This window comes from Bufo gargarizans, unplaced genomic scaffold (genome assembly GCF_014858855.1).
Source record: "Bufo gargarizans isolate SCDJY-AF-19 unplaced genomic scaffold, ASM1485885v1 original_scaffold_1263_pilon, whole genome shotgun sequence".
Classification (NCBI taxonomy): Eukaryota; Metazoa; Chordata; class Amphibia; order Anura; family Bufonidae; genus Bufo; species Bufo gargarizans.
Window position 1 is genome coordinate 209,701 of NW_025334290.1, and position 25,837 is coordinate 235,537.

A 25,837-nucleotide genomic window follows, 5' to 3' on the forward strand; every position below is an offset into this window, starting at 1 on the left:
ACTATATTTCAGGCGTTGACCCTTCTTTTTCAAGACTTCTGAGATTTGCCCTGGCACTCTGGGTATCAGCTTCTGGGCCAACTAATGACTGATGGCAACCCATTCTTGCCTAATCAGTGCTTGTAGTTTATCACAAATTCTGTTGGGATTAAGATCTGGGGAGTTTCCTCGCCGTGGACTCAAAATTGCAATGTTTAGTTCAATAAGCCACTTAATTATCACTTTTGCCTGGTGCTCAATCATGTTGAGAAAATCACTGTTTATCACGATTGCTCCTGGATCATTGGGAGAAGTTGCTATTGGAGGATGTTTTGATACCATTCTTTATTCATAGCAGCGTTCTTGGGCAAAATTGTGAGTGAGCACACTCCCTTATATAAGAAGCAACCCCTCATATGAATGGTCTTAGGATGCTTTACTGTTGGCTTAACACAGGATTCATGGTATCGCTCTCCTCTTTTTCTCAGAACAATCATTTTCCAGGTGTCCCAAACAGTCCGAAGATGACTTTATCAGATAAAATAACTTTACCCTAGTCCTTTGCAATCCAATCCCTGTAATTCCTGCAGAATGTCAGTCTGTCCTGGATGTTTTTCATGGAGAGAAGTGTTTTCTTTGCTGTCTTTCTGGATGCCAGGACGTCCTCCAAAAGCCTTCACCACACTGTGTGTCCAGATGCACTCACACCTACCTTCTGCCATTCCTGAGCAAGCTCTACACTTGTGGCAACCCATAGCTGAATCCTCTTTAGGAGATAGTCCTGGTACTTGCTGGACTTTCTTGAGTAATTAAACGTTTCTCCTTTCTCCTCAAGACTCTTGATGATCTGATAAAACACTGATTTAGGTATAAGTTCCAAACAGCAATGGCCTTGCATGGGAAGCCCCTTTGACTTAAAGCAGTGAACTGTGTGTCCTCTTGGAGATAACCATAATTAACAGGAGAAGATAATGATTTCAAGCACCACCCCCTTTTAAAGCAACCAGCCTACTCTTCTAATCTAATCAGCATGATAGAGTGATAGCAGCTGCCTTGTCCTTGTTCACACTTTCTCCTGAGCTAAGGAGAAGGTCACTGAAATAATGTTAGCTGAAATGGGGCTGAAATGCTGTGAAAATATTTTTAGTTAATTCTCATGGCAATAAATTACTTTTGAATTAATTTCAATTCATCTTATCACTCTTCATAACAATCTAGAGTTTATGCACATTGCCACCATAAAAACAGAAGCAGTAAACTTGTGAAAACCAAAATTTGTGTCGGTCTCAAAACTTTTGACCACAAATGTACACACAAGCAAGATAGCTGCTGGCCAAACATGCATTTGGCAGACTGCTATCACTCCTGATCCCCTCATGCATATGCCTGCTGTAATGAACGTTATTACAAACTTTCATTCCCAATAAACTTCCCATGAAAATATGCTGTCAATCGCTCAATGAACGAGCAAAACACTCTTTCATGCTGCACATTAAATCATTGTTTTTGGGCAGCAGATTATGCTGTGTGAACAGTGATCTGCTGTCTAGAAACAATGGCTCTGTAGGAGGAGGAGTGACGTCAGTAGCTATCACTGTCGTCCTCATACACTGGAGGTGATTGCTGCATTTAAATTTAGCTCTTCAACTCCACTGACGAATAGGCAGTTATTGGTAAGGAAAAGTCCTTTCAAGATAACTGTCTGCTCGTATCTTAATGCTCCAATTCATTTAATGTCAATGGTCAGCTTTACTTTATTCTCCCCATTGAGAAAACATGAATGCTCAGTCGAGTCCAGTGTGCATGTATGCGGGTGGTTGGGAGGGATAGCTGTCGACCAAATGAGGTTTCCGCTGACAGTGTTAATGTGTATGGACAACTTTATGCAGAGCACCAACAAGATGTTGCAGCTGTGGCCCAGATGTACACTATGATCTGGTTGTAATCTGTGATCATTCAAATGTCTTACCAAAGTAATAAAGATATTAAAGAGGACCTTTCATGGGTCCAAACTTTATAAGATAAGTAGCACGTTAGGTAGGGCATAAAGCAGGGATCCTATGGTGCTTACCATTATTCTTGGGTGCCACTTTGTTCACCCGCTGTGCCCTCTGGTATTTTCCCTACTCAGTATGCTAATTACTAGCATCGGAACAGGGAGGAGGAGATGCCAGGGTTTCTCAATGGGCACCTCCTTCTTCCTGGCTGTAGCGCTGTCCAATCGCAGCGCAGAGTGTCACAGCGAGGGAGAAGGAGACGCCCACTGAGAAAGACTCAGTCTCCTCCTCCATTGTTCTGATACTCCTTATAATACAAGGTGCCAAAATCAACAGCGGGCCACAGCGGACAAATGAGGGGGTCTTTTGAAAAAAATAAAAACTGCCATGGTATCAGTGGGGGCCGCCTTAAAAGATAACACCCTAATTAGACTTTTGCGAAACGGATGAAAGGTCCTCTTTAATGAAGTAAATGGCAAGCAAGCCATAGAATATGGTAATAAATATATACTTTTCTTCTGTACTACTACAACAATGGACCAGATATACTTATATGCCAAAAAAATTCTAAAATGTTGTGTAATTTGACGGATTTAAGGTTTCCACACTTTTTTCTGACATACTTGACTAGTGGAGAGGCTTAGTGGACAGGGGTAGAGCTTCATGGGAAAAGGGGGGCCTAAGATGCTCCACAATTCTGATATAAGTGTCTCTCTCCAAGTAAGCCAACCAATAGTTTGTATACAGCCAGAAAAAAGTGTCTTTCCCTGCACAACATTTATCATCCAGCCTGAGCCACTATGATAAATCTGGTGCAGGTCTAGAGAGTCTATGTTTACGCCATCTACAGGATTAATAAATCTGGACAAATAGATACAACGCAACGCAAGTAAAGCGATTAGTAAATTAAAGGATACCTGGACTGGTGAACACATCTGTATTGCTCCAGTAAGGTAAGCAGGTAAAGACAGGTAAACGATTATATTTTAATGGAGTAGATGACAAATCTGGATGTCTTCCACCGCTGTCTACTGAGGCTGTGAGTTTTTGAAGCTGTACTGAGTCTCTAAGGCTTCCTGAAAAAAACAAAAACACAAATTTCATTCTTGACCGGTCTGTCGGTTCACATCCTAAAACCTGTTTGAGAACTTTGCAGATTTACTTGTAATATTTTTTTTAAACTTGCTTTTATTACAATTTAACTGCTTCCCTTTCCTAAGACATGGAAAAATGTAGACAAAGCCAAATAAAGGATACAACGAAAGTATAAGAAGTCAGGCCAGTCCCTCAAATACAATAGGAGCAGTTTTTAGAGCTTTGCTGTCATACTAAACATTGCCTGTTTCCATGTAATCCCTTTAATGCAGTCATATCTTGTAAAAAATCCATTACCAGAACCTAAATGACCAATAACACATAGAATCTATCCTATAAAGCATGCAAACATATATAAACGTAGACCATGTGAAATGACATTACTGGGGACATTTGCATAAACATTTTTTATAGCAAGATAAAGAAAAATGTAAAGTAAAATGTAAGTCACGCCAAATAAAACTAGTACTGCTAGAAGGTTGTGAACCTATGAGAAAATGTTCAATTCCTGCATAATTTTTCGTAAAGTTATGATCTCCATTAAAACAATAGGAAAGATGTTCTGTGGCTGATATTTATGGATAGCCATTGGTTCAGTCTATAAACTGTAATGCTTTATTTTTCAGTAGGCTTTCACACTGTGGTTATCATTGTGACATTTTTTGTAAGTTTATAAAACACAAAATGTAAAGGAGACCTGACAGAAAAGTAGAACCCTCTATCAGCTTTTGTCACTGACAATAGTTGATAGAGGGCTCCACTTTTCTGTCAGGTCTCCTTTACATTTTGTGTTTTATAAACCTACAAAAAATGCTCCAAAAATTGCAATGCGATAAACACAGGGTAAATTGCCAGAAAAGAAAATGGTATGATTTTAGAAATAAACTACCAGGATCTGGTGTTCCCTGTATTCTTTTGTAAAAAAAAAAAAACTTGAGAAAAAACAAAGCAAAAATATAAAAACCTGACTAAAATATTAAGTATGAATCCGGCTTTAATTTGAATATCCGCCCATGAACAACATTTTCTTTTCTTTAATTTAGAATTAACAGATTCAAGCTCTGTGCTGATTAATATTTCTTAATACTCTCACTGACAAAAAATAAGGCAATAAGAAGGACTTGCAGGAATCAAATTAAACTTTCTACGTGTGATTAAAATAATAGAGAGAAAGGATACGTTTATTGGGTAAAACTCTATAATTGAAAGGAGGCTCTAATACCCTATTGAGCCGCCTCTAGCCTGGATACAGATGAGATATGGTTGGGCATGGAGGCATACAGGTTCAGTATGGTATCTGCAGCACATTTGCCCACAGATGTTACAGCTGGGCCTGTAGATTGTAGGAGCTGGTTTCCAAGCTGGTCCTGTACATATCGCTGAGCTGTTAGTGTCCCTCATATTACTTACTACTAGGGGTGACTGACTAACGTATGAGATGGCTCCCCAGATCATCACACTAGTAGTTGGAGTAGTGTGCTGCTCCACAACAAAGGTAGAATTTAAGAACTCACCATGAGGCATCCATACTGCAAACCAACCGTCATAGGAGACCAAACAGAACCTGAATTTCTCGATAAAAATGATACCATTCCAGTTAGTTGCAGTCCAGGTTGCTCGTTCATGACATCACTGCAAACAATGGCGACGGTGGCTGGCTGTCAATGGCAGGACACATAATGGGTGCTACCATGGAAATTTCCTTCTGCTAAGCTCCTGGAAATGGTCTAGACACAGACAGGGGTGTGTAAAGAAGGTGCCACCTGTGTCTGGATGGTAGACAACAAAACTGTGGATGCTGCTCATCCTTATCAGTTGATCAAATTATCCTTTCTACTTGTGGTCTGCTAGGTCAGTATGGTCTAGATGGCAGGCAAGTCGTCAAAACAACCATCCTGATTCTCTCAGTCCAATGATGCGCTCCCTCTCAAAGTCTGTCAACTGGGAAAAATGTCGTTGAGTACATTGTAGAGGCATATTGAGCAGTAAATGATCTCTCACCAATAGGTACACTACCCATAAGTACACTCTGAGAGTCTTTTTATAGGACAGTGGGGGAATCACTTTTACTCCCTCTTGTGGCAAGACCCAGTGTCTAATTAGACCACACCTGTAATTATTTACATATCTGCATACTTGCAGAAGCCTGACCTTTCTACCTCCAAATTACTTGCATAGAGATCCAAGGTACAAAGTTACACATGAGGAAAAATCGCACGTGACTTGAGACGTCTGGATTTTTTGCGACTGTTGCGTCCATATGCATATAAACAGTACAAAGTACACAAAGTCGCCCAAACTACTCTGTGCAACCCTGCTCCTGCTGCTTCCCCTGCCAGCCCTTCCCTCTCTTTCTTTATTCACAGGACCAGGCAAGATGACTATGCAGGAACCTGGTCCTGTCAATCAAGTGGAGGGAGGGACTAGCAGAGGAAGCAGGAGGAGCAAGGGCGCATGTAAAGAAAATACAATAAAAAAAAAATCTACAGTCAGAAAATAAAAACAGATTAGAAATAAGAAGTTAACAAAATATAGGTGATCCATTTGTATTAAGACATGAAAGTGACTGATGCCAGTGCTCACTGACCTTCTTGTTGTAGCTTGTAAACTGTGTTTGGATCCCATGTTTGGAAGAGACGGGTAAGATATCTCTTTGGTGAATAGCCAGGCCGGATCTGTCTTCTACAGTGAACATCCTCTTTATTCAGAAAATGCAGGTATGGCTGCCAATAAGGCTCAGTCTGATCCTTCTAAAGAAAGACAACACCGCGCTAGTCAGGAAGTCACAGCAATCGTGGATTAATCCGAGTTATGCTGGTTATATGTTCCCAGCAATGTCTAATTGCAATATATCTATAAATAAGATGCAGACAAAAAAACACACAACTACTAACCAGAATACGCTATGGAAGACGTATGAAACCTTGGGCACACGGATTTTGGAGCCAAAATGTCATATGTGATATTGCAGGCAGTACCGAGCACAACATTTTGCAACATTTTGATCTCAGCTACAACACTGGTTCTGCTTACACCACTTTTAAGGCAGATTTATGATTTGCAACTATTGAAATAGTGGTGTAGAAAAACTGGAATACCATTTTCAGATGTGCCAAATTTAACAAACACCATACGACATTTGATACATTTAGTGCAAAGTACTCCAACCCAGACTCAAGCAAAACTGCAACATTCTTCCCTGGAGGATTATGGAGAAAGAATTGTAATTGCCTAAAAAAAAAAAAAATTATGAACAATTCCCCAATATAAGGTTAATATTGAAGTGAATCGGAATTTACCACAGCTATCCTGCAGACAACTTTAATACAGGTGCCAATCATGGTAGTCTGTACTTTTGTAAATTGACTTATCAAAGTAGCTGTTGCAGAGTGGCGTAGCATCTAATGACAGTCCATAAAATAATTCTGCATATTAAGACTGCAGGGAAGTTAGGGGAATTTAAAGCCATTCTAGAAAAAAAAAAAATCTCAATAACTGGAGAACAAACAGATCACTTTCCCTAGTGACCTCCTTTTCATCTTTAGATCCACTGATGCCCAGGCTCCTCTTCTACCATCTAAGATGGCTACATCATTGCGCAGCCTCTGATGCTCCCTGTGCATTTGGCAGTTCAAGACACTTTCTGAGTAGGTAGTCTGAATAGGTTGAAAGGAGGGTACCATGTTCTGTTCTCTCCCTAATTTCCAAAGGCAGCAATTCAGTTGCTCATAATGTGATTTCCTGATATGAAAATATTGGCTTCAAACAACTCTCATAGGAAGGGCAATCTTGGAAGCCCTACTTGGGCTCAGGAGTTGTCATTTCACACTACCAGTCCCAGTGATGTTGAGGCTAACAATTAGGAATCAAAAGGTATCCAGCAGGACAAAGCAATGGGCAGCACACCAATTCACAAGTGATCAGGCAATATGGAGATACAGCTTTATGAACATGCAAGAAAGGAAGGTCCGGCACCAATATAGCTTCAGTACCAAATCCAAAGATTTATGCCATACAGATATATAAAATGTAAAATAAAATCTATACAAGGAGCCTAATCAGATGCACTAATGAGTTTCATACATTTTCCTTACTCAGACTACAAAGGAACTCAAAAATAATAAGCCCCCACACGGGTCCATTGATGAAAAAAGAGAAAAGATATGAATATAGTGACTCAACAATGTAATGAAGTGGGTTTTTTTTCCGGCAAAACTGGTAAAATAGTGCTATTACTAAATAGCAGACAAAAAGTTAGTGTTATTTATACCACCTGATGAATGGCTTAAAATGTATAATGTAAGAAACAATAGTGGGATTATGTTTTTTTTTTCCAGTACCCCTGCAGAAAGAGTTAATAATACTTAATAAATTGTATGTACCAAAAATGGTGCTGATAAAAAACTCATCCATCATATGGCATATGTCAATGGAAAAATAAAAAAGATATGACTCTCAGAAAGCAACAAGGAAAAAACAGTAATGCGCTACTTAGGGACATGTTACCACTGGGACAAAACAAGCCAGGGAAAGGAAGATAGCGGAATGGGACCCAGGGCACAGGACTATAGCGGTGTGTAAAAGGTAAGTACAGTGATCCCTCAGCTTACAATAAAGATTAGCTCCTGGACGACCGCTGTATGTTGAAACCATTGTAACTTGAGCCCATAACTCCAAAGCCCCAAAATGTCATCCCATGATTTAAGAAGAATAAGCAAATATCTAAGGCAGATAATGCAAGTCCTTACATATATCAGTCAGGAGGAGATGCTGGAAGCTGTAAATCATTTTCTATGAAGAGGACGGGAGCTTCTTCAGGGTCCTGTATAACACACAATGCACCAGAAAAATAAAACAGAGCCACCCTCACCCGACACCTACAGGAGTAGCTCATACTGGTACAGACAGAGGGCAGTATCGGAGATGTAGTATCGGCACTGTACTGTAAAGAGGAGATACTAGACAACCGATACAGGTGTTTTAGTAAAGAAATGCCCATGGTGATTGGTTGGGTCTGAGTCTGAGGCATTGTATGTTGAGTCTGGTTTAAACTTACGGTGGCCCAGGAAAGATCATTGCATGCTGCAAATATTGAATCCTGAGGCCATTGTATCTTGAGGATCCACGTGTATACATCTTTCATTAGGTGATCTAATCTAGGGGCTCAAACGTGACTGATTGCTGAAGGGGTTGGCTACTTTCTTGTTACCGTTGACAAACCTGCATATCCATTCATCCAATATATAGCACACCATATATTTTATTATAGTCGTCCGGACCGATTATGTACTTTTATTTATAAAAAATCACAGTATATACCAATTGTTGTCATATATGTGTGGATTATCTAGGGCCTAAGGTTATCATCTATTGATATATTAGCGAGATATTTTATGTTATTAATCATGTTCAATATTTTATTTAATGTGAATTACTATCTGTTTTAATCGGTTTTTATGGAGACTAAACTATGTATGTGTACATATATACATTTGAGTGATATATCTATGCAGCCCGAGGATATTTAGTGCCTGTCACCTTCATTATTATTGGTACTTTTTGAATATACATGGCGGAGGGTGCGCCGCAGAAAGAGCACCTATATTTTTTATCTGAGAGGGTGAGCCACTGGTATAGTTTTTTTACTGTTTTTTACAGTTCTGTTTTTGTGTGAATACTTAGCTGCCGACACCACGTACACTGTGCAAATTCTTGAATTCCCCATAAAATAACATTGCTGGAGTATCTTTTCTTAGAACTCTGTGTTGTGACATCCTCTGTTATTGCTCCTGGAAATGTATGAATAAATTGAATAATAGTCATTACAAAGCAGGCGCCCTCGGCTATTTTGGGAACTCCTATAGAAGTGAATGGAGAAAGCCACTCAATCACCTCATAATTGACAGCGGGTTAAGATAGGGCCCTGTTCTCCTAGAGTTGAGACCCACACATTTCCTGTGTATATGCCATAAATATCCAGATGGGAATAACCCTTTAATCAAAAAAGGGTGTTCCTTCACTGTTGGACACTGTGAGTACTTGCTGGACAGGGCTAGACCATTAGAAGTATGACTCTTTAAAAAAAGGCAAATCGGCAGTAGGCCCTAAAGGAAAAAATTCCCAGTGGGCCACTGCATAGCGGTCCACTGGCGCCTTCCTCAGTTTCTTCCTGTTAGTAATACTTCAATAGACTGGGTACATAAGGACCTGATGGATCACAGGGTTGTGATGCTGGCAAGTGTCAAGACGTTCAGTGTGTGACAGCCGCAGTGTGAAGAAGACGCTAATAATGCTGGCCAATGACAATCCTTACTGTGTTTGTTCTACACCCCTACTCCTCTTCTGTGTTTCCTGTGGATGCATGTGCTGTATAATACATATATACACAGTCACATTATTATGACCACTTCCTACTTTCGACATTAGCAGCGTGTAGCTCATGAAGGAAGGCACGTGTTGTGATCTGGCTTGGTGGGTATATAACCTGTCTGGACACGTATCCCTCGTTGTGGTCATGGATAAAAGGGGCAATTTGCCAGAGTTGGCAGCATTATGGTCTGGGGAATGTTTTCATGGCATTGTCTGGGCCTACTCATAAATGTGAAAGGCAGTCTTAATCGATTTGGGTATATATTCATCTTTGCAGATCACATACATCAATACTTGCTTATTTTCTTCCCAGAGGTGGATGAGATCTTCCACCCTTCCAAAATGTAACATTGGGTGGAAAAGTATGACCAAGTATTACTCTGGCACCTAATTCTTGAACCCAATTGTGCATCTGTGGGACCACCTTGATTGTTGTGTTCGCTCTATGGATCCTCCCCCAAACACCCCTCAGAACTGTGGGATGTACTGCAGTCAGAATGGCTCCAGGTGACAACCTACAAGGGCCTTACTGATTTACTGCCAGTCCGTCTAGCTGCTGTCCATGCTGCACATGGGGTTACTCTGGATATCAGCTGGTAGTCATAATAATATGAATCGACTGTGTATATATACACAAGACTCACGCATCTGACCTGTAGTCAGGTGAGTGAATCGAATCCAGGTGCAAGTGCACACTACACTGACCTGACCTCAATCAGACCTATAAAAATTCTCCAGCTATTTGTTCTCATCATCACTGATGTTGTCACACTGACAGGTTTCGAAAATCTACCGTGTATCATGCCGAAATTGTCAAGAATTTGATGCGGATTTCAGTTTGGAAATGCTGCCCTGTGCATTGTAAAAGGGTGAAATCCATGGCTCAAATCCTCAGCATGGCAATGTAATTTAAAATCGTCACCTTTGTAAAGTTATCTGCAGACTTGATGTAGGAAACTTCTTGCAGTGTGTGGATGAGATTTTATAACATTTTAAGTTTGCAGATGATAGAGATTTCTACTTGTGGAATTCCTTACTTACTTGTACATGAGACCTGCCTACTCCCCCTAGGCTCCCCCTACCACTGCATGTTTGCATTGGCTCCAACTGCCATCAATTCCGACAACATGGGGGCCACTTAAAGTTCCCAATCCGCCTCTGACAAGGAGGATGATAACATCCAGTTATTCATACATTTCCATGACATAATTCAAAGTTCACAGGGAATGCAAGATTTGCCAGAAAAAGGGATTATCCCATTACAAGAACTTAGCCCCTATCTACAGGTTAGAGGATACTTTTCTGATCAGTGGGTGTCCGACTGTTGGTGCCCCCGCTGTCCACACTTGTCTGAAGCTCCATTCAAATAGGGGAACAAGGGCCTCCGTCTTTAAGATCAGATTCTTGCCTCTATCCCATGGATAGGGGATAAGTTCTTGTAATGGGACAAGACCTTTAAAGGTCCTTTTTAAATCTGACATGACTACAAAATATTCTGCAATTTCTGTATATACTGTGGTGATGTGAACAGTGAAATGTGTGAGAAAGTCCAGGAAGGGGTGTATATCTCACCCAGGTTCCTCATCTGGTAAATAAGATCCAGGATGGTACTGGCTTCAGCAAACATAGTTGCTGAAGCTATATTTTTTTTGTAGTTCATGGGCTGGATTTTATTGGCCTGGGGAAGGTAGGCTTGGAAGCGGGACCTCCCCAGTCCACCCCATTCCAGGGCCTGTTTTCCCCTAAGCCTGAGGGATATTCAGGTCTCATCTGGGATTTTAACGGGGAAATAAAAACCTGTCACAGGCTGTCAGTCTGGGGGAAGAGAGAGTAACTTGGAGGCAGAGACCTACCGAGGCTCTGCGTGGTCTCAGTCAGGAGGACTGAGGGACCACAAAGCTATGTAACGCCTGATCACTTCCCTGGGTGGACTATTTTGCGAAGTAAAGCCACACCTGAGACAGTGTGTGAACTGTGCTATGTAGCCTAGCCGGTAAGTGTTTATTGTTTTGTGTGGATGTCACACATGTTTAGGTGAAGCTGCGACTTCATTACCTGTATTGGCTTAAGTGTCCTGAATAAATCACAAGTTTGGACCTTAAATTTGGTGTCTGGTGAAGATGTCTGTGAGCGTGACCCCCTGAAGTAAAGCGATCCCCTTACATTACACAATAACAGATTGTTAGAGCTTAGGTCTTCATCAGTTTCGGTTGTATATAGAATGTCTTGTAAGGTGATGGGATGTAGGAAAGGGATTTAGTTGTATGTTAGTTTAATACTAAGTTTAGGTGTGTGCTAGTCGAGTTTGTATTTCTTTGTTGCTAAGCTATTCCAATTACCATTGTTCGGTAAAGTCTGTTGAGACGTGTATTAGGACAGATCTCACTGGTAAGCTCTCAACAATATATTTCAGCAATACTGAACAATGCATTCCCTTCAAAAACTTGTTCTCAGACATCGCTAATCATAACTAAACAAACATTTTTACACCGTGAAGAAAAACCTGCCACAGTGTCATTAATAACAATAGAGTTTATATACAAAACATGCCAAAATATCACATAACTATTGGAAACCAACTAAAAAAATTTAAAAAAATGAACAAATAATAAAACTTGGAAAAATACCTAAAATAAGTCACCTAAAATGGTACATTTCTCTCTAAATGGGAATTTCAAGAATTTTGCTTCCTATTAAATTTATTCATCGGTGGGTTCCTCAACTCTTCTGCTTAGTGCCAGCAGGTGGGTGATAACTCTAGAGCCCAATGCTCTTATGGACATCTTGTCACTCTCATTGAGAAGTGTTGATACAAGAACACCACCAGTCCTATCTAGCAAGAACAAAAAGATGGCGGCCAGGACAGGGCACTTTTTATTAAAGGAAGAGGATAGGCACTAGTAGACTTTGGTTTTCCTGGAGTTTCCTGTTTCCATTTAGTAGCATACAATATATAACTGTATTGCGCATATATACGCTTATTATAGATACCAGCAGGGGCGTAGCTCTAGGGGAAGCAGGGGAAGTGGCTGCCCTCAGGAGGAAGACTAAAAGATTTTATTGTCAGAGCACCCCCAAAAGTATTATACAATAAATTATATACAGTGACACTTTAGAAAACGGACGGGGCGGCCGCTATGCCTTGTCTGAGAGTCCAATCTCAACTAGCCACAGAAGTGGGGTTTGCACGTGAGTTGGGGGTTGCAAACAAGTTGCTTGAGGGGGGGGAAAGGGGGGCGTTCAAAAATTTGCTGTGGGGCCCAGTCAAATGTAGTTACGCCCCTGGATACCAGCCCATCAACAGTGGACACAGACCTGTTCTAGTAAATTCACATATCTAACATTTTTGCTGCATCTTTGCTTGGAAAATGTAAATTATGTCCATGCTACGTGAATGCTCACTTTCCATGGCAAGTAATGCGAAATGACAATATCTTTCACTACAGTGCTTTCCACAAGTCACAAAGCCGTCATTGTGTTCACAGTGGAGCCAGTTACTGAAAACAGTTGAGGAAGCTCCCAGACTGGGGGCATGTATGAACAGGTTGTAGCTATCCGCTGCTTTCTCAAGGACACTTTTTAACAGGTTCTGATTGGCATATTTCCTTCTCATTGAGCAGAGCAGTGAGCAGAAAATGCAGAACCAGATCAATCTGCCAACATGCATCACTTTTATTAAAGCTACAGTTACTTTCAATAGCAACAGAAAATGGGAAGTGAATGTTTCTCTGAATCATACAACTTTCAAAAGTGAATAAATCCAAACCAGAACTTGACCAGGGGGTCATTTATTATCAGATATATGCCAGTTTTCTGGCGTATATCTGTTGCAGATTACTGCACAAAGGGTTTTCTCCCAGACTTCCCCCCCGCTCACACCAGGTCTAAAAAAGGGGCGCGTGGCGTGGGCGGGGAAGGCATAGAAAATGGTCTAAATTTAAGCCAGCAAGGAAGCTCGCATACATTTAGACCAGCGGTGGATGCGCTGAAGTTATGTAGAGGCCGGCCTCTCTTCATAATCTAACGCATACAGTTATTAAGACCGGCTAAAACACCAGTCTAAATATATGACCCCCAATATATATATACAGTGGGATGCGAAAGTTTGGGCAACCTTGTTAATCGTCATGATTTTCCTGCATAAATCGTTGGTTGTTACGATATAAAAAGTCAGTTAAATATATCATATAGGAGACACACACAGTGATATTTGAGAAGTGAAATGAAGTTTATTGGATTTACAGAAAGTGTGCTATAATTGTTTAAACAAAATTAGGCAGGTGCATAAATTTGGGCACTGTTGTCATTTTATTGATTCCAAAACCTTTAGAACTAATTATTGGAACTCAAATTGGCTTGGTAAGTTCAGTGACCCCTGACCTACATACACAGGTGAATCCAATTATGAGAAAGAGTATTTAAGGGGGTCAATTGTAAGTTTCCCTCCTCTTTTAATTTTCTCTGAAGAGTAGCAACATGGGGGTCTCAAAACAACTCTCAAATAACCTGAAGACGAAGATTGTTCACCATTATGGTTTAGGGGAAGGATACAGAAAGCTGTCTCAGAGATTTCAGCTGTCTGTTTCCACAGTTAGGAACATATTGAGGAAATGGAAGACCACAGGCTCAGTTCAAGTTAAGGCTCAAAGTGGCAGACCAAGAAAAATCTCGGATAGACAGAAGCGACGAATGGTGAGAACAGTCAGAGTCAACCCACAGACCAGCACCAAAGACCTACAACATCATCTTGCTGCAGATGGAGTCACTGTGCATCGTTCAACCATTCGGCGCACTTTACACAAGGAGATGCTGTATGCGAGAGTGATGCAGAGGAAGCCTTTTCTGTGCCCACAGCACAAAAAGTGCCGCTTGAGGTGGGCTAAAGCACATTTGGACAAGCCAGCTTCATTTTGGAATAAGGTGCTGTGGACTGATGAAACTAAAATGGAGTTATTTGGCCATAACAAGGAGCGTTATGCATGGAGGAAAAAGAACACAGCATTCCAAGAAAAACACCTGCTACCTACAGTAAAATATGGTGGTGGTTCCATCATGCTGTGGGGCTGTGTGGCCAGTGCAGGGACTGGGAATCTTGTCAAAGTTGAGGGACGCATGGATTACACTCAGTATCAGCAGATTCTGGAGACCAATGTCCAGGAATCAGTGACATAGCTGAGGCTGCGCCGGGGCTGGATCTTTCAACAAGACAACGACCCTAAACACTGCTCAAAATCCACTAAGGCATTTATGCAGAGGAACAAGTGCAACGTTCTGGAATGGCCATCTCAGTCCCCAGACCTGAATATAATTGAAAATTTGTGGTGTGACTTAAAGAGAGCTGACCATGCTCGGAAGCCATCAAATGAATGAACTAAAGATGTTTTGTAAAGAGGAATGGTCCAAAATACCTTCAACCAGAATCCAGACTCTCATTGGAACCTACAGGAAGCATTTAGAGGCTGTAATTTCTGCAAAAGGAGGATCTACTAAATATTGATTTCATTTATTTTTTGTGGTGCCCAAATTTATGCACCTGCCTAATTTTGTTTAAACAGTTATAGCACACTTTCTGTAAATCCAATAAACTTAATTTCACTTCTCAAATATCACTGTGTGTGTCTCCTATATGATATATTTAACTGACATTTTTCATCGTAAAAAACAACGATTTATACAGGAAAATCATGACGATTAACAAGTTTGCCCAAACTTTCGCATCCCACTGTATATATACAGTACAGACCAAAAGTTTGGACACACCTTCTCATTCAAAGAGTTTTCTTCATTTTCATGACTATGAAAATTGTAGATTCACACTGAAGGCATCAAAACTATGAATTAACACATGTGGAATTATATACATAACAAAAAAGTGTGAAACAACTGAAAATATGTCATATTCTAGGTTCTTCAAAGTAGCCGGCTTTTGCTTTGATTACTGCTTTGCACACTCTTGGCATTCTCTTGATGAGCTTCAAGAGGTAGTCACCTGAAATGGTTTTCACTTCACAGGTGTGCCTTGTCAGGTTTAATAAGTGTGATTTCTTGCCTTATAAATGGGGTTGGGACCATCAGTTGTGTCGTGGAGAAGTCAGGTGGATACACAGCTGATAGTCCTACTGAATAGACTGTTAGAATTTGTATTATGGCAAGAAAAAAGCAGCCAAGTAAAGAAAAACGAGTGGCCATCATTACTTTAAGAAATGAAGGTCAGTCAGTCCGAAAAATTGGGAAAACTTTGAAAGTGTCCCCAAGTAAGTAAAGTCACAAAAACCATCAAGCGCTACAAAGAAACTGGCTCACATGCGGACCGCCCCAGGAAAGGAAGACCAAGAGTCACCTCTGTTGAGGAGGATAAGTTCCTCCGAGTCACCAGCCTCAGAAATCGCAGGTTAACAGCAGCTCAGATTAGAGACCAGGTCAATGCCGCACAGAGTTCTAGCAGCAGACACATCTCTAGAACAACTGTTAAGAGGAGACTGTGTGAATCAGGCCTTCATGGTAGAATATCTGCTAGGAAACCACTGCTAAGGACAGGCAACAAGCAGAAGAGACTTGTTTGGGCTAAAGAACACAAGGAATGGACATTAGACCAGTGGAAATCTGTGCTTTGGATCTGATGAGTCCAAATTTGAGATCTTTGGTTCCAACCACCGTGTCTTTGTGCGACGCAGAAAAGGTGAACGGATGGACTCTACATGCCTGGTTCCCACCGTGAAGCATGGAGGAAGAGGTGTGATGGTGTGGGGGTGCTTTGCTGGTGACACTGTTGGGGATTTATTCAAAATTGAAGGCATGTTGAACCAGCATGGCTACCACAGCATCTTGCAGCGGCATGCTATTCCATCCGGTTTGCGTTTAGTTGGACCATCATTTATTTTGAAGGAGAGTGATGGGTGCTGCGCCAGATTACCTAGCCTCCACAGTCACTGGACCTGAACCCAATCGAGATGGTTTGGGGTGAGCTGGATAACTGTTCCTATATAGAGCTGATATAAACAAAGGAAGCTCCAGATATATACAGTACAGACCAAAAGTTTGGACACACCTTCTCATTCAAAGAGTTTTCTTTATTTTCATGACTATAAAAATTGTAGATTCACACTGAAGGCATCAAAACTATGAATTGACACATGTGGAATTATATACATAACAAAAAAGTGTGAAACAACAAAAAATATGTCATATTCTAGGTTCTTCAAAGTAGCCACCTTTTGCTTTGATTACTGCTTTGCACACTCTTGACATTCTCTTGATGAGCTTCAAGAGGTAGTCACCTGAAATGGTTTTCACTTCATAGGTGTGCCCTGCCAGATCAGCTCCATATATGAACAGTTATCACTGGAGCTTCCTTTGTTCAGATCAGCTCCATATATGAACAGTTATCACTGGAGCTTCCTTAGGCAGAAAACCAAGCAGGCTGGGAAAAGACAAGCCCAGACTTTCTCATTGGGGGCTTAGTTCTGACCTGCAGCCTCCTCCAGGGGCAGGTATGAGGAGCTTAGGTTAACCCACCAGTCTAGAGGGGGAGCATGGGATTTTGGGGACATATCTGGCTTATAGCTTGCTCCCAGGCTGGCAGCTGTGTTGGGGTGTGAATATCAATTATTTTTATAAAAGGTTATTCTATAAATCTTACACGGGTAACCTTTTGGAGAAGAATAAAATTAATGTTTAGAATAAAATTCCCACTGCCCTTTTACACTACGGTTATAAGTTCCATTAATTACTGCACCGCAGTACAGGATTTTTAGGATCTTGAGGGTTTCAGTTTCTGGTGAATTTTACACCATTTACACCAATTTTACACCATTTAGTGAAACTTCACTACATCATATTTTTTGTTCCATTACAATGTGCAATTTTTTTTCATCTTGCATTTGCAATAAATATTAATATCCTAAATCAAGAAAAGTGTACGTGGTCTGTAACATACATCATTTTTCTCAGCAATGCGGGCACATATGAACATGGGACCAACACAGATGCCTTCAGCTGCCAAGTGCAAATGTAACAGGTCAGCCAGTTTCATATACAAATCTGCTGACAGATGTCCTTTAAAAATAATATTAAACCAATTTGTAACCGGAAAATACCCCTGTTGATTGAGACTGTTCTTCTTTGGCTTCCTTCTGAAGACTATAGGCCTGCTAAACACTGCTCATACAAGCAGCCAAGCTATTCATTAGAGAAAGAACCTCCTACTATTGATGATTGGAGAGTGAAGGTGGACCAGCTTTTCTACCTTGAAGAACTATATAGCTGAGAGGCTAGAGGCTCATTGGGGAGGAAAAGTAGATAATCGGTTACAAATCGAACGCTAGAGATTCATGGTAAACAATAACCATGTGATAGTACTGTATGTAGCAACTGAACAATTTTACTAAAAACACCTGTTCCACGTTTCTGAAATCGTTCATGTGAACAAGTAAATTATTGTTTGTCGTTAATAAATTATGGTTATGTAAAAGTGTATTGTGTGACCTTTCAGCACTAGACCTGTCTTAACACCGTCAGCGATCATCATTTAGGCGAGTATATGATCGAATATCTAGAAATATGTACACGATACTCCCTGCTTGTAAATGCTTGTGTAACACCCCAGAGTGGTGTTAACCCTCCTGCACCCTGCTACTATCTTGAATAGTCTAACATAAATGTAATCTACAGTCAGGTCCATAAATATTGGGACATCGACACAATGCTAACATTTTTGCCTCTATACACCACCACAATGGATTTGAAATGAAACGAACAAGATGTTCTTTAAGTGCAGACTGTCAGCTTTAATTTGAGGGTATTTAGATCCAAATCAGGTGAACGGTGTAGGAATTACAACAGTTTGCATATGTGTCTCCCACTTGTTTAGGGACCAAAACTAATGGGACAGAATAATAATCATAAATCAAACTTTCACTTTTTAATACTTAGTCGCAAATCCTTTGCAGTCAATTATAGCCTGAAGTCTGGAACGCATAGACATCACCAGATGCTGGGTTTCATCCCTGGTGATGCTCTGCCAGGCCTCTACTGCAACTGTCTTCAGTTCCTGCTTGTTCTTAGGGCATTTTCCCTTCAGTTTTGTCTTCAGTAAGTGAAATGCATGCTCAATCGGATTCAGGTCAGGTGACTGACTTGGCCATTGCCTAACATTCCACTTCTTTCCCTTAAAAAACTTTTTGGTTGCTTTTGCAGTATGCTTTGGGTCATTGTCCATCTGCACTATGAAGCGCCGTTCAATGAGTTCTGAAGCATTTGGCTGAATATGAGCAGATAATATTGCCCGAAACACTTCAGAATTCATTCTGCTGCTTTTGTCAGCAGTCACATCATCAATAAATACAAGAGAACCAGTTCCATTGGCAGCCACACATGCCCACGCCATGACACTACCACCAGCATGCTTCACTGATGAGGTGGTATGCTTAGGATCATGAGCAGTTTCTTTCCTTCTCCATACTCTTCTCTTCCCATCACTCTGGTACAAGTTTATCTTGGTCCATAGGATGTTGTTCCAGAACTGTGAAGGCTTTTTTAGATGTCGTTTGGCAAACTCTAATCTGGCCTTCCTGTTTTTGAGGCTCACCAATGGTTTACATCTTGTGGTGAAGTCTTCTCTTGATTGTTGACTTTTACACACATACACCTACCTCCTGGAGAGTGTTCTTGATCTGGCCAACTGTTGTGAAGGGTGTTTTTTTCACCAGGGAAAGAATTCTTTGGTCATCCACCACAGTTGTTTTCCGTGGTCTTCCGGGTCTCTTGGTGTTGCTGAGCTCACCGATGCGTTCCTTCTTTTTAAGAATGTTCGAAACAGTTGTTTGCCACGCCTAATGTTTTTGCTATCTCTCTGATAGGTTTGTTTTGTTTTTTCAGCCTAATGATGGCTTGCTTCACTGATAGTGACAGCTCTTTGGATCTCATTTTGAGAGTTGACAGCAACAGATTCCAAATGCAAATAGCACACTTGAAATGAGCTCTGGACCCTTTATCTGCTCATTGTAATTGGGATAATGAGGGAATAACACACACCTGGCCATGGAACAGCTGAGAAGCCAATTGTCCCATTACTTTTGGTCCCTTAACAAGTGGGAGGCACATATGCAAACTGTTGTAATTCCTTTACCATTCACCTGATTTGGATGTAAATACCCTCAAATTAAAGCTGACAGTCTGCAGTTAAAGCACATCTTGTTTGTTTTATTTCAAATCCATTGTGGTGGTGTATAGAGCCAAAACTGTTAGAATTGTGTTGATGTCCCAATATTCATGGACCTGACTGTATGTATTCTGTTCCAGGTTCACCACAATGTGCATCTATATTATTGTTATGCAACTGTTATACATGTAATATGCCTGGTTCACCAGCAGGTGACAGCGTTTCTGGCAGAGCTATCTTAGACAGAATGGAACTCACCATTCCATTCTACACCCTTTGGGCATAAGTGGGCCAGTCCTGCTTGCTACCAGAAAGAGGGGTGGTAGTTCTAGTTTATTCTGGTTTAGACATTTTGGAGCTGACAGGTCACTAACCTATTCCTTAGCTGAAACGAAGTCAGACTAAAGAGTGGAGTATAGCATAAAGAAGGAATCAAAGTTACTAAGCTAGCCTGTCAGTACATCGGAGAGAAAGAGATAAAGCAGAGTTGAGTTTGCCTGCCAGTTTGTGCGTTATTCTTTCAAATTCCTCAATTATTACAAAGCCTGGGGTCCAGCGGTATCCAGATAGGAGCACCGTGACATGCATAAAGAGACATTTAGGCCGCACTACACCACTCAGCATTTCTATTACACCTGGGACGTGATATAGAGGGCCCTAGGGGCGAGCGCACGTTGCACTTGCCATTATTATTGGTGTTGTGTTGGTAAGTTACTCGTGTCATCAATCACCTGAACAATTATCTGCTTGTCTAAAGTATACTGCCCTATCTTTAAGCAGTGTGAGCGCCGATGGTAGATAATCAGCGCTTGTTTGCAGTGGTTTGCAAATCGGCGCTTGTTTGCAGTGGTTTGATTACACAGACTATGGGAAACTTTGAGTGAGGGAGGAATGATGGCTATTGCTGTTGTTCCTCTCACACTTTCTTCTATAGAAGGGAGATGTGCTGCTGAAAGATGCCGATCAACGAGTGTTCATATTCCTGATAATTGGCCAGAAATCATGCAGTCTGGGGCCCAAGGATGGCTTATAATAAATATTGAGGCCACACTCTCCTCCTCTCAAGTACAATGGGGGAGACTTATCAAACTGGTGTAAAGTAGAACTGGCTTAGTTGTCCATAGAAACCAATCAGACTCCACCTTTTATTATCCAAAGCAACTAGTGAAAAATGAAAGGTGGAATCTGATTTGTTGCTTTGGGCAACTAAGCTAATTTTCATTTACACTAGTTTTAATAAATCTATCCCAATATCTTTTCACAATAACCAACTTTTTACATATCCATCCCTCGACAGTATCACCTGTATGTGTTATTCTGTGTCTTTTCTCTTGTTTTTTGTTTCAGGCGCACTTTCGCATTCCCACTTTAGAGGTCCCCAAGGTTCTTTTGGTGGACATCTGTTTTGTTCCTGCATTGCATTTTGAAGCCTTGAACGACCTCTTACACATCACAAGGGCTCTCACAATTGTGCTCCTTCTGTTTCTCCCTGTCTAGATCGTTCATGTGCCTTTATCTCTTAATTTTGTTAAAACGTTAAAAACTAATAAAAATAGATTGAATTAAAAAACACAGCTGCTTGAGATTTATGGATTATATGGAATATTACTTGTGGGTGTAAAAACATCACAAATCCCAGTCTTACCCCCAAACATCTGTTATCCTATTAAATACCAGACAAACAAAGCTTGGGTCATCAACACCCATATGTTTTATGCTACAGTATAACCAGGTATCGAATAATTAGCACTGCCACTGGACGCGAGCTGAACCCTTCGCCCATGGACACTATTGTATGCAATATATGTTGCTGCTTTATTGTATTGTGGGCTGGGAGGTACGGATGTACAAACCACTGCTATATGTGGTGACAATGTTACCATCTTTTGAAAGCGGAGTGGAGGGTATGGATTTGTATGTGAAGGGGGTTTCTTTGTTCTGTTAATTTAACCAAATGTTAATAAAAAGACATAATAAAAAAAAAAAATAATGAGCATGCAACCTTTATCATTATGAACTGCTACAATGATCTGTACATACAGCAATCACGATTCATGTATAATTTATACAATTTATATAATAACATGTCCTAGCTTTTTGCGGAACGGAAGTACGGGACGAAACTCCGTAGTGCTTCCGTAGGGTTCCGTTCCGTGTTTCCGTTCCGCACCATTCCGCATCTCTGGATTTGCAGACCCATTCAAGTGAATGGGTCCGCATCCGTGATGCGGAATGCCCACGGAACGGCACCTGTGTTTTGCGGATCCGCAATACGGCAACGGGAAGCACACGTTCGTGTGCAGGGGGCCTAAAGGGGAGGTCTGTTTTTTTATGTTGTATTTATGACCTATCCTCAGCAGAGGTCATTAATATCAGATTGGGGGGGGGGGGACAGATCAGCTGTTTGAAGAGAAAGCAGTGTTAGTTTGGGCGCTGCTTTCTCTTCACTGTTTACCTGCTCGTCGTCAGCATCATAGTAGTGGGTATGTGAAATTACATCTTACCAATTCACTTCAATGGGACGGCTCTGTAGCATTCACTTGAATAGGTAGCATCCGTCCCTTAAAAGCAAATTGGACAGCTGAGATGTAATTACACTGCTCAGTGCTGCAGTTGTGACGACAAGCAGGTAAACAATGAAAAGAAGGCAGCGCTCGTACGGGTGCGGCCTTCTTTTCAAATAGCTGATATTGATGACCTATCCTGAGGATAGGGTACATTCATGTGGTTTTGATGCTGTCAAAATCCACTGCATACTCTTCAGTAGAAACTGCTGCAGTTGTTTGATTTGAATGCCGTGGACCTGCTCGCAGCTTAGCTCCATTGACACCTGCGCCTAAAGCAGTGGCGTTCGTCTGGATACAGCACCATGGCTTTAAACCTCCAGCTCGTGAACTGCAGAATTGCCTCCAGACACCACTGAAATTTTGACGTGGTGTCCCTTTCAAAATTCCGCTGGCAAATTCCACCATGTGAACAGGCCTTTATGACTCTGGTTCAGTAGTTCCCACACTATCACTTGTTTAACCCCTTAGATGCCCCTGTTAATGCTGACTGTGACATATAAGTGGTTAGAGAGAGGAGGGGACTTCTTCCCTCAACCCATTAATACCCCTGCAATGTGATTGCGTGGTGCCAAGGGGATGCTATGCCGGCCAGGGACCTAAACATTTCCCCTAGGTCTGCTATGTATGGACAACTACTTGTTCCTACTTTTGGCAGTGTTGAATAGGTATTATGTCATTTTTACACGCTAGTATTTCTGTATATTATATGAGCGATCAAAGGATTGCATATTATATAAGCAATTAGGGATTGCATGTCCAAGTCCAAGAACTAAAAAAGTTCATTTTAAATCTCGCGCCGGTCTTCAGTTGGCGCAGGCGCACTCAGAGGAGGACGCTCGCTCAGCCGCTCCATCCTCAGCGCGCCTGTGCCGATGACGTCACATGTACACCCGGCGCAGGCGCACTGAGGATGGAGCGGCCGAGCGAGCGTCATCCTCTGAGTGCGCCTGCGCCAACTGAAGACCGGCGCGAGATTTAAAACGAAGACAGGGCCAGTCAGAGGACGAGCGCGTCCGCTGGCCCTGTCAATCAACATGAGGAGGGGGCGTCATTATGAATGGAGGATGCGGCTGCTAGCAGCAGGTAGCCGCCCTACCTGCTGCTAGAGAGGTAATTTGCATAATATAAAAGTCCGTTTTTTGATAGAACTACTGAACCAAACAGTGTAATAGCTATATATATTAAGAAATCGCAGCATAAGGATTGTAGGGAGACCAAAAAAAAAATAATGAATTTAGTGGAGTGACAGAAGCCCTTTAAAACAGTCCAATTGATTTCACGTCCAAAAATAAAATATTCTACTTTCTGACAGCTGCTACTCTTTGGCTGTTAGAGAAACGGCTGTATGACTAGCCCCATAGACTTTAATTGGTTATAAAAATGGCTTTCTGCTACGACCATTGTTTGCATCCATGTGCATATATGCTGAATAACATTGCTCCCCTTCTTTCAGCCCCTCCAATATACAGTCCCATGTAAATAACATCACTCCTCCCCCAGCCCCCTCCAACATACAGTCCCATGTAAATAACATCACTCGCTCCCGCAGCTTCCTCCAATGTACAGTCCCATGTAAATTACATCACTACCTCTCTCCAGCCCCCTCCAACATGATGTTAAATCATCACTCCCCTCCCTTCAAACCTAAAGTGCTAGGTAAATAGCTTCAGTCTCTCCCTCCAAGCAGAGAGGGTGTTTAAGAGAACTACAACTCTCATCATATCCCAGGCTCTCAGCATCTTACATTAAATCAGTCGCAGGACCTTCTCTCCACTTCTAAGTTCCTTTTTTCCATGCACTGATCACATGACCGTGACATCATTGCAGGTTCATCAAATGCTGAGCTCTGCCTGCTGACGTCATCAGAGGTCCTTTAGCGACTGCAGACACTGAAAGAACAAGTCCTTCTCAGGGCTCCACAGCCCCCACTCTCCTGATGAGGAGGTTAGTGGAAAGTGGGGGAGTGGCAGCCGAGCTGTATGGCGAAGCGGGGAGCGGACGGCTCTCTGCTTCACCATTACAATCAGCTGAGAGTGCAACATACCTCAGCTGTTTCAGAACTGCGGGACAGCCACCGAAATCTGGGACTGTCCTGCCAGATCCGGGAAGGTTGAGGGGGTATGTGTATAGTGGCAGTGCTTGGTATTGCAGAATAGGCCTTGTGACCAGTGATGGCCAGTTCGCAGTGTTCGCCGACGAACACATGCGATCTATCATCTTTATTCCCAAGTTTGGCGATGCAGAGATAAGTCCTTACCAGTGCCTGCACCGTGAGCCGCTCTGAAACACATGCGGTCAGCGGGAGCAGGCAGTTCCAAGAACAGCCTTCATCGGGCTGTTCTCGGAACTGCCTGCTCCTGGTGACCGTATGTATTTCAGAGCGGCTCGCGGCGCAGGCACAGATACAGACTTACCTCTGCATCGCCGGACTTGGGAATAAAGATGGCAGATCGCATGTGTTCATCGGCGAACACTGCGAACTGGCCATCACTGCTTGTGACTGGTGAATATGATGTCGCTGGCCGATGTTCACTGAAGCAGCACAGCCTCTTCAAAAAGCTGATCGGCGGGGGTGTCGGCAGTCGGACACCCACCGTTCAGATATTGATGACCTATCCTGAGGATAGTCCATCAATACTGAACTCCTGGAAAGCCCCTTTAATCTATAGCCCTTGTATTTATGACATGACACAATATATTTCCTCTTCCAAGAATCCAGATCAGCTGTGGTTTGATTACTGCACCAAATAGAAATCTTACGGGTTATTATCATGCAGAAAAGGTATTTTTCCCCTCAATAAATGTACCTGTTTTCTTCCATAAGATAAAATAGCTCCAGTCAAATCTTGAAGAGTGCTGAGCTCAGTCTGATAACTCTTCCTTTTGTAGCGCTGCCTTCTTTTTACCCTCCTGTCCTGGGATTCATGCCATGCTGGCAAAGCCAGGTCCTCGGAATACAGAACCAGTGCCCCCTTCCTAGTGCTGTACGTCTTGTGAGTTGGCACTGCCCAGTAGTGAATGGAAGCACATCTACCACTAAGAAATCTTCTGATGTCAAAATCCTGACGGGACTTCCAGTTGAAATAGTCCTAAAATGAGAAAACAGAACGCTGGAGCACAATTCACATCAAAATACATCAGCCATGAGGTGAACCTGCCAGGGTTGCCGATAGCAACCAATCAGATCACCACTTTCATTTTCAAACTATTGGAAGATTATTAAAACTGGTATAAAGGGAAACTGGCTTAGTTGTCAATAGCAACCAATCAGATTCCACCTTGCATTTTTCAGAGCTTCTTTGGAAAATGAAAGGATCAATTGGATTGGTTGCTAGGGGCAACTAAGTCAGTTTTCTTTTGATAAATCTCTCCCCATGTGCTTTGGGAAACTGAAAACGAGACTTTCATTGGTTGTAGCTAAAACCAGCACTTGTCAGGGGCTGTACACACAACGGAGGCTAAAAGGACACAGTCTGGTGGATGAGGCACTATGGATACATTTGATTTATACGCAAAATGCAGGCTTAGTCTGCACAAAATCTAAGAGCTGTTTTTATGCATGAGAACTACAGTGAGGCCATGTGTACTTGGTGCTTCACAAAACCCCATACACCTTCTATGGAAAACAAAAAAAAAAATCAATGCGGATTTGATGGCACGCTGTGGATGTT

The 25,837-nt window shown here is 41.8% G+C and overlaps 1 protein-coding gene across 4 annotated transcripts in view; it reads right to left on the bottom strand.

The window, feature by feature from the left end:
* The window catches only part of KIAA2012 (KIAA2012 ortholog), a 206,418-nt gene that overhangs the window by 154,933 nt on the left and 25,648 nt on the right, over window positions 1–25,837 (bottom strand). For all 4 annotated transcript variants that reach the window (XM_044273881.1, XM_044273883.1, XM_044273880.1 and 1 more), the window contains exons 2-4: window positions 24,974–25,255; window positions 5,659–5,821; window positions 2,894–3,052 (exon numbers count right to left, since the gene is read on the bottom strand). In XM_044273881.1, coding sequence (XP_044129816.1) covers window positions 2,894–3,052; window positions 5,659–5,821; window positions 24,974–25,255 — 604 coding nt within the window. The remainder of the gene's footprint in view (window positions 1–2,893; window positions 3,053–5,658; window positions 5,822–24,973; window positions 25,256–25,837) is intronic.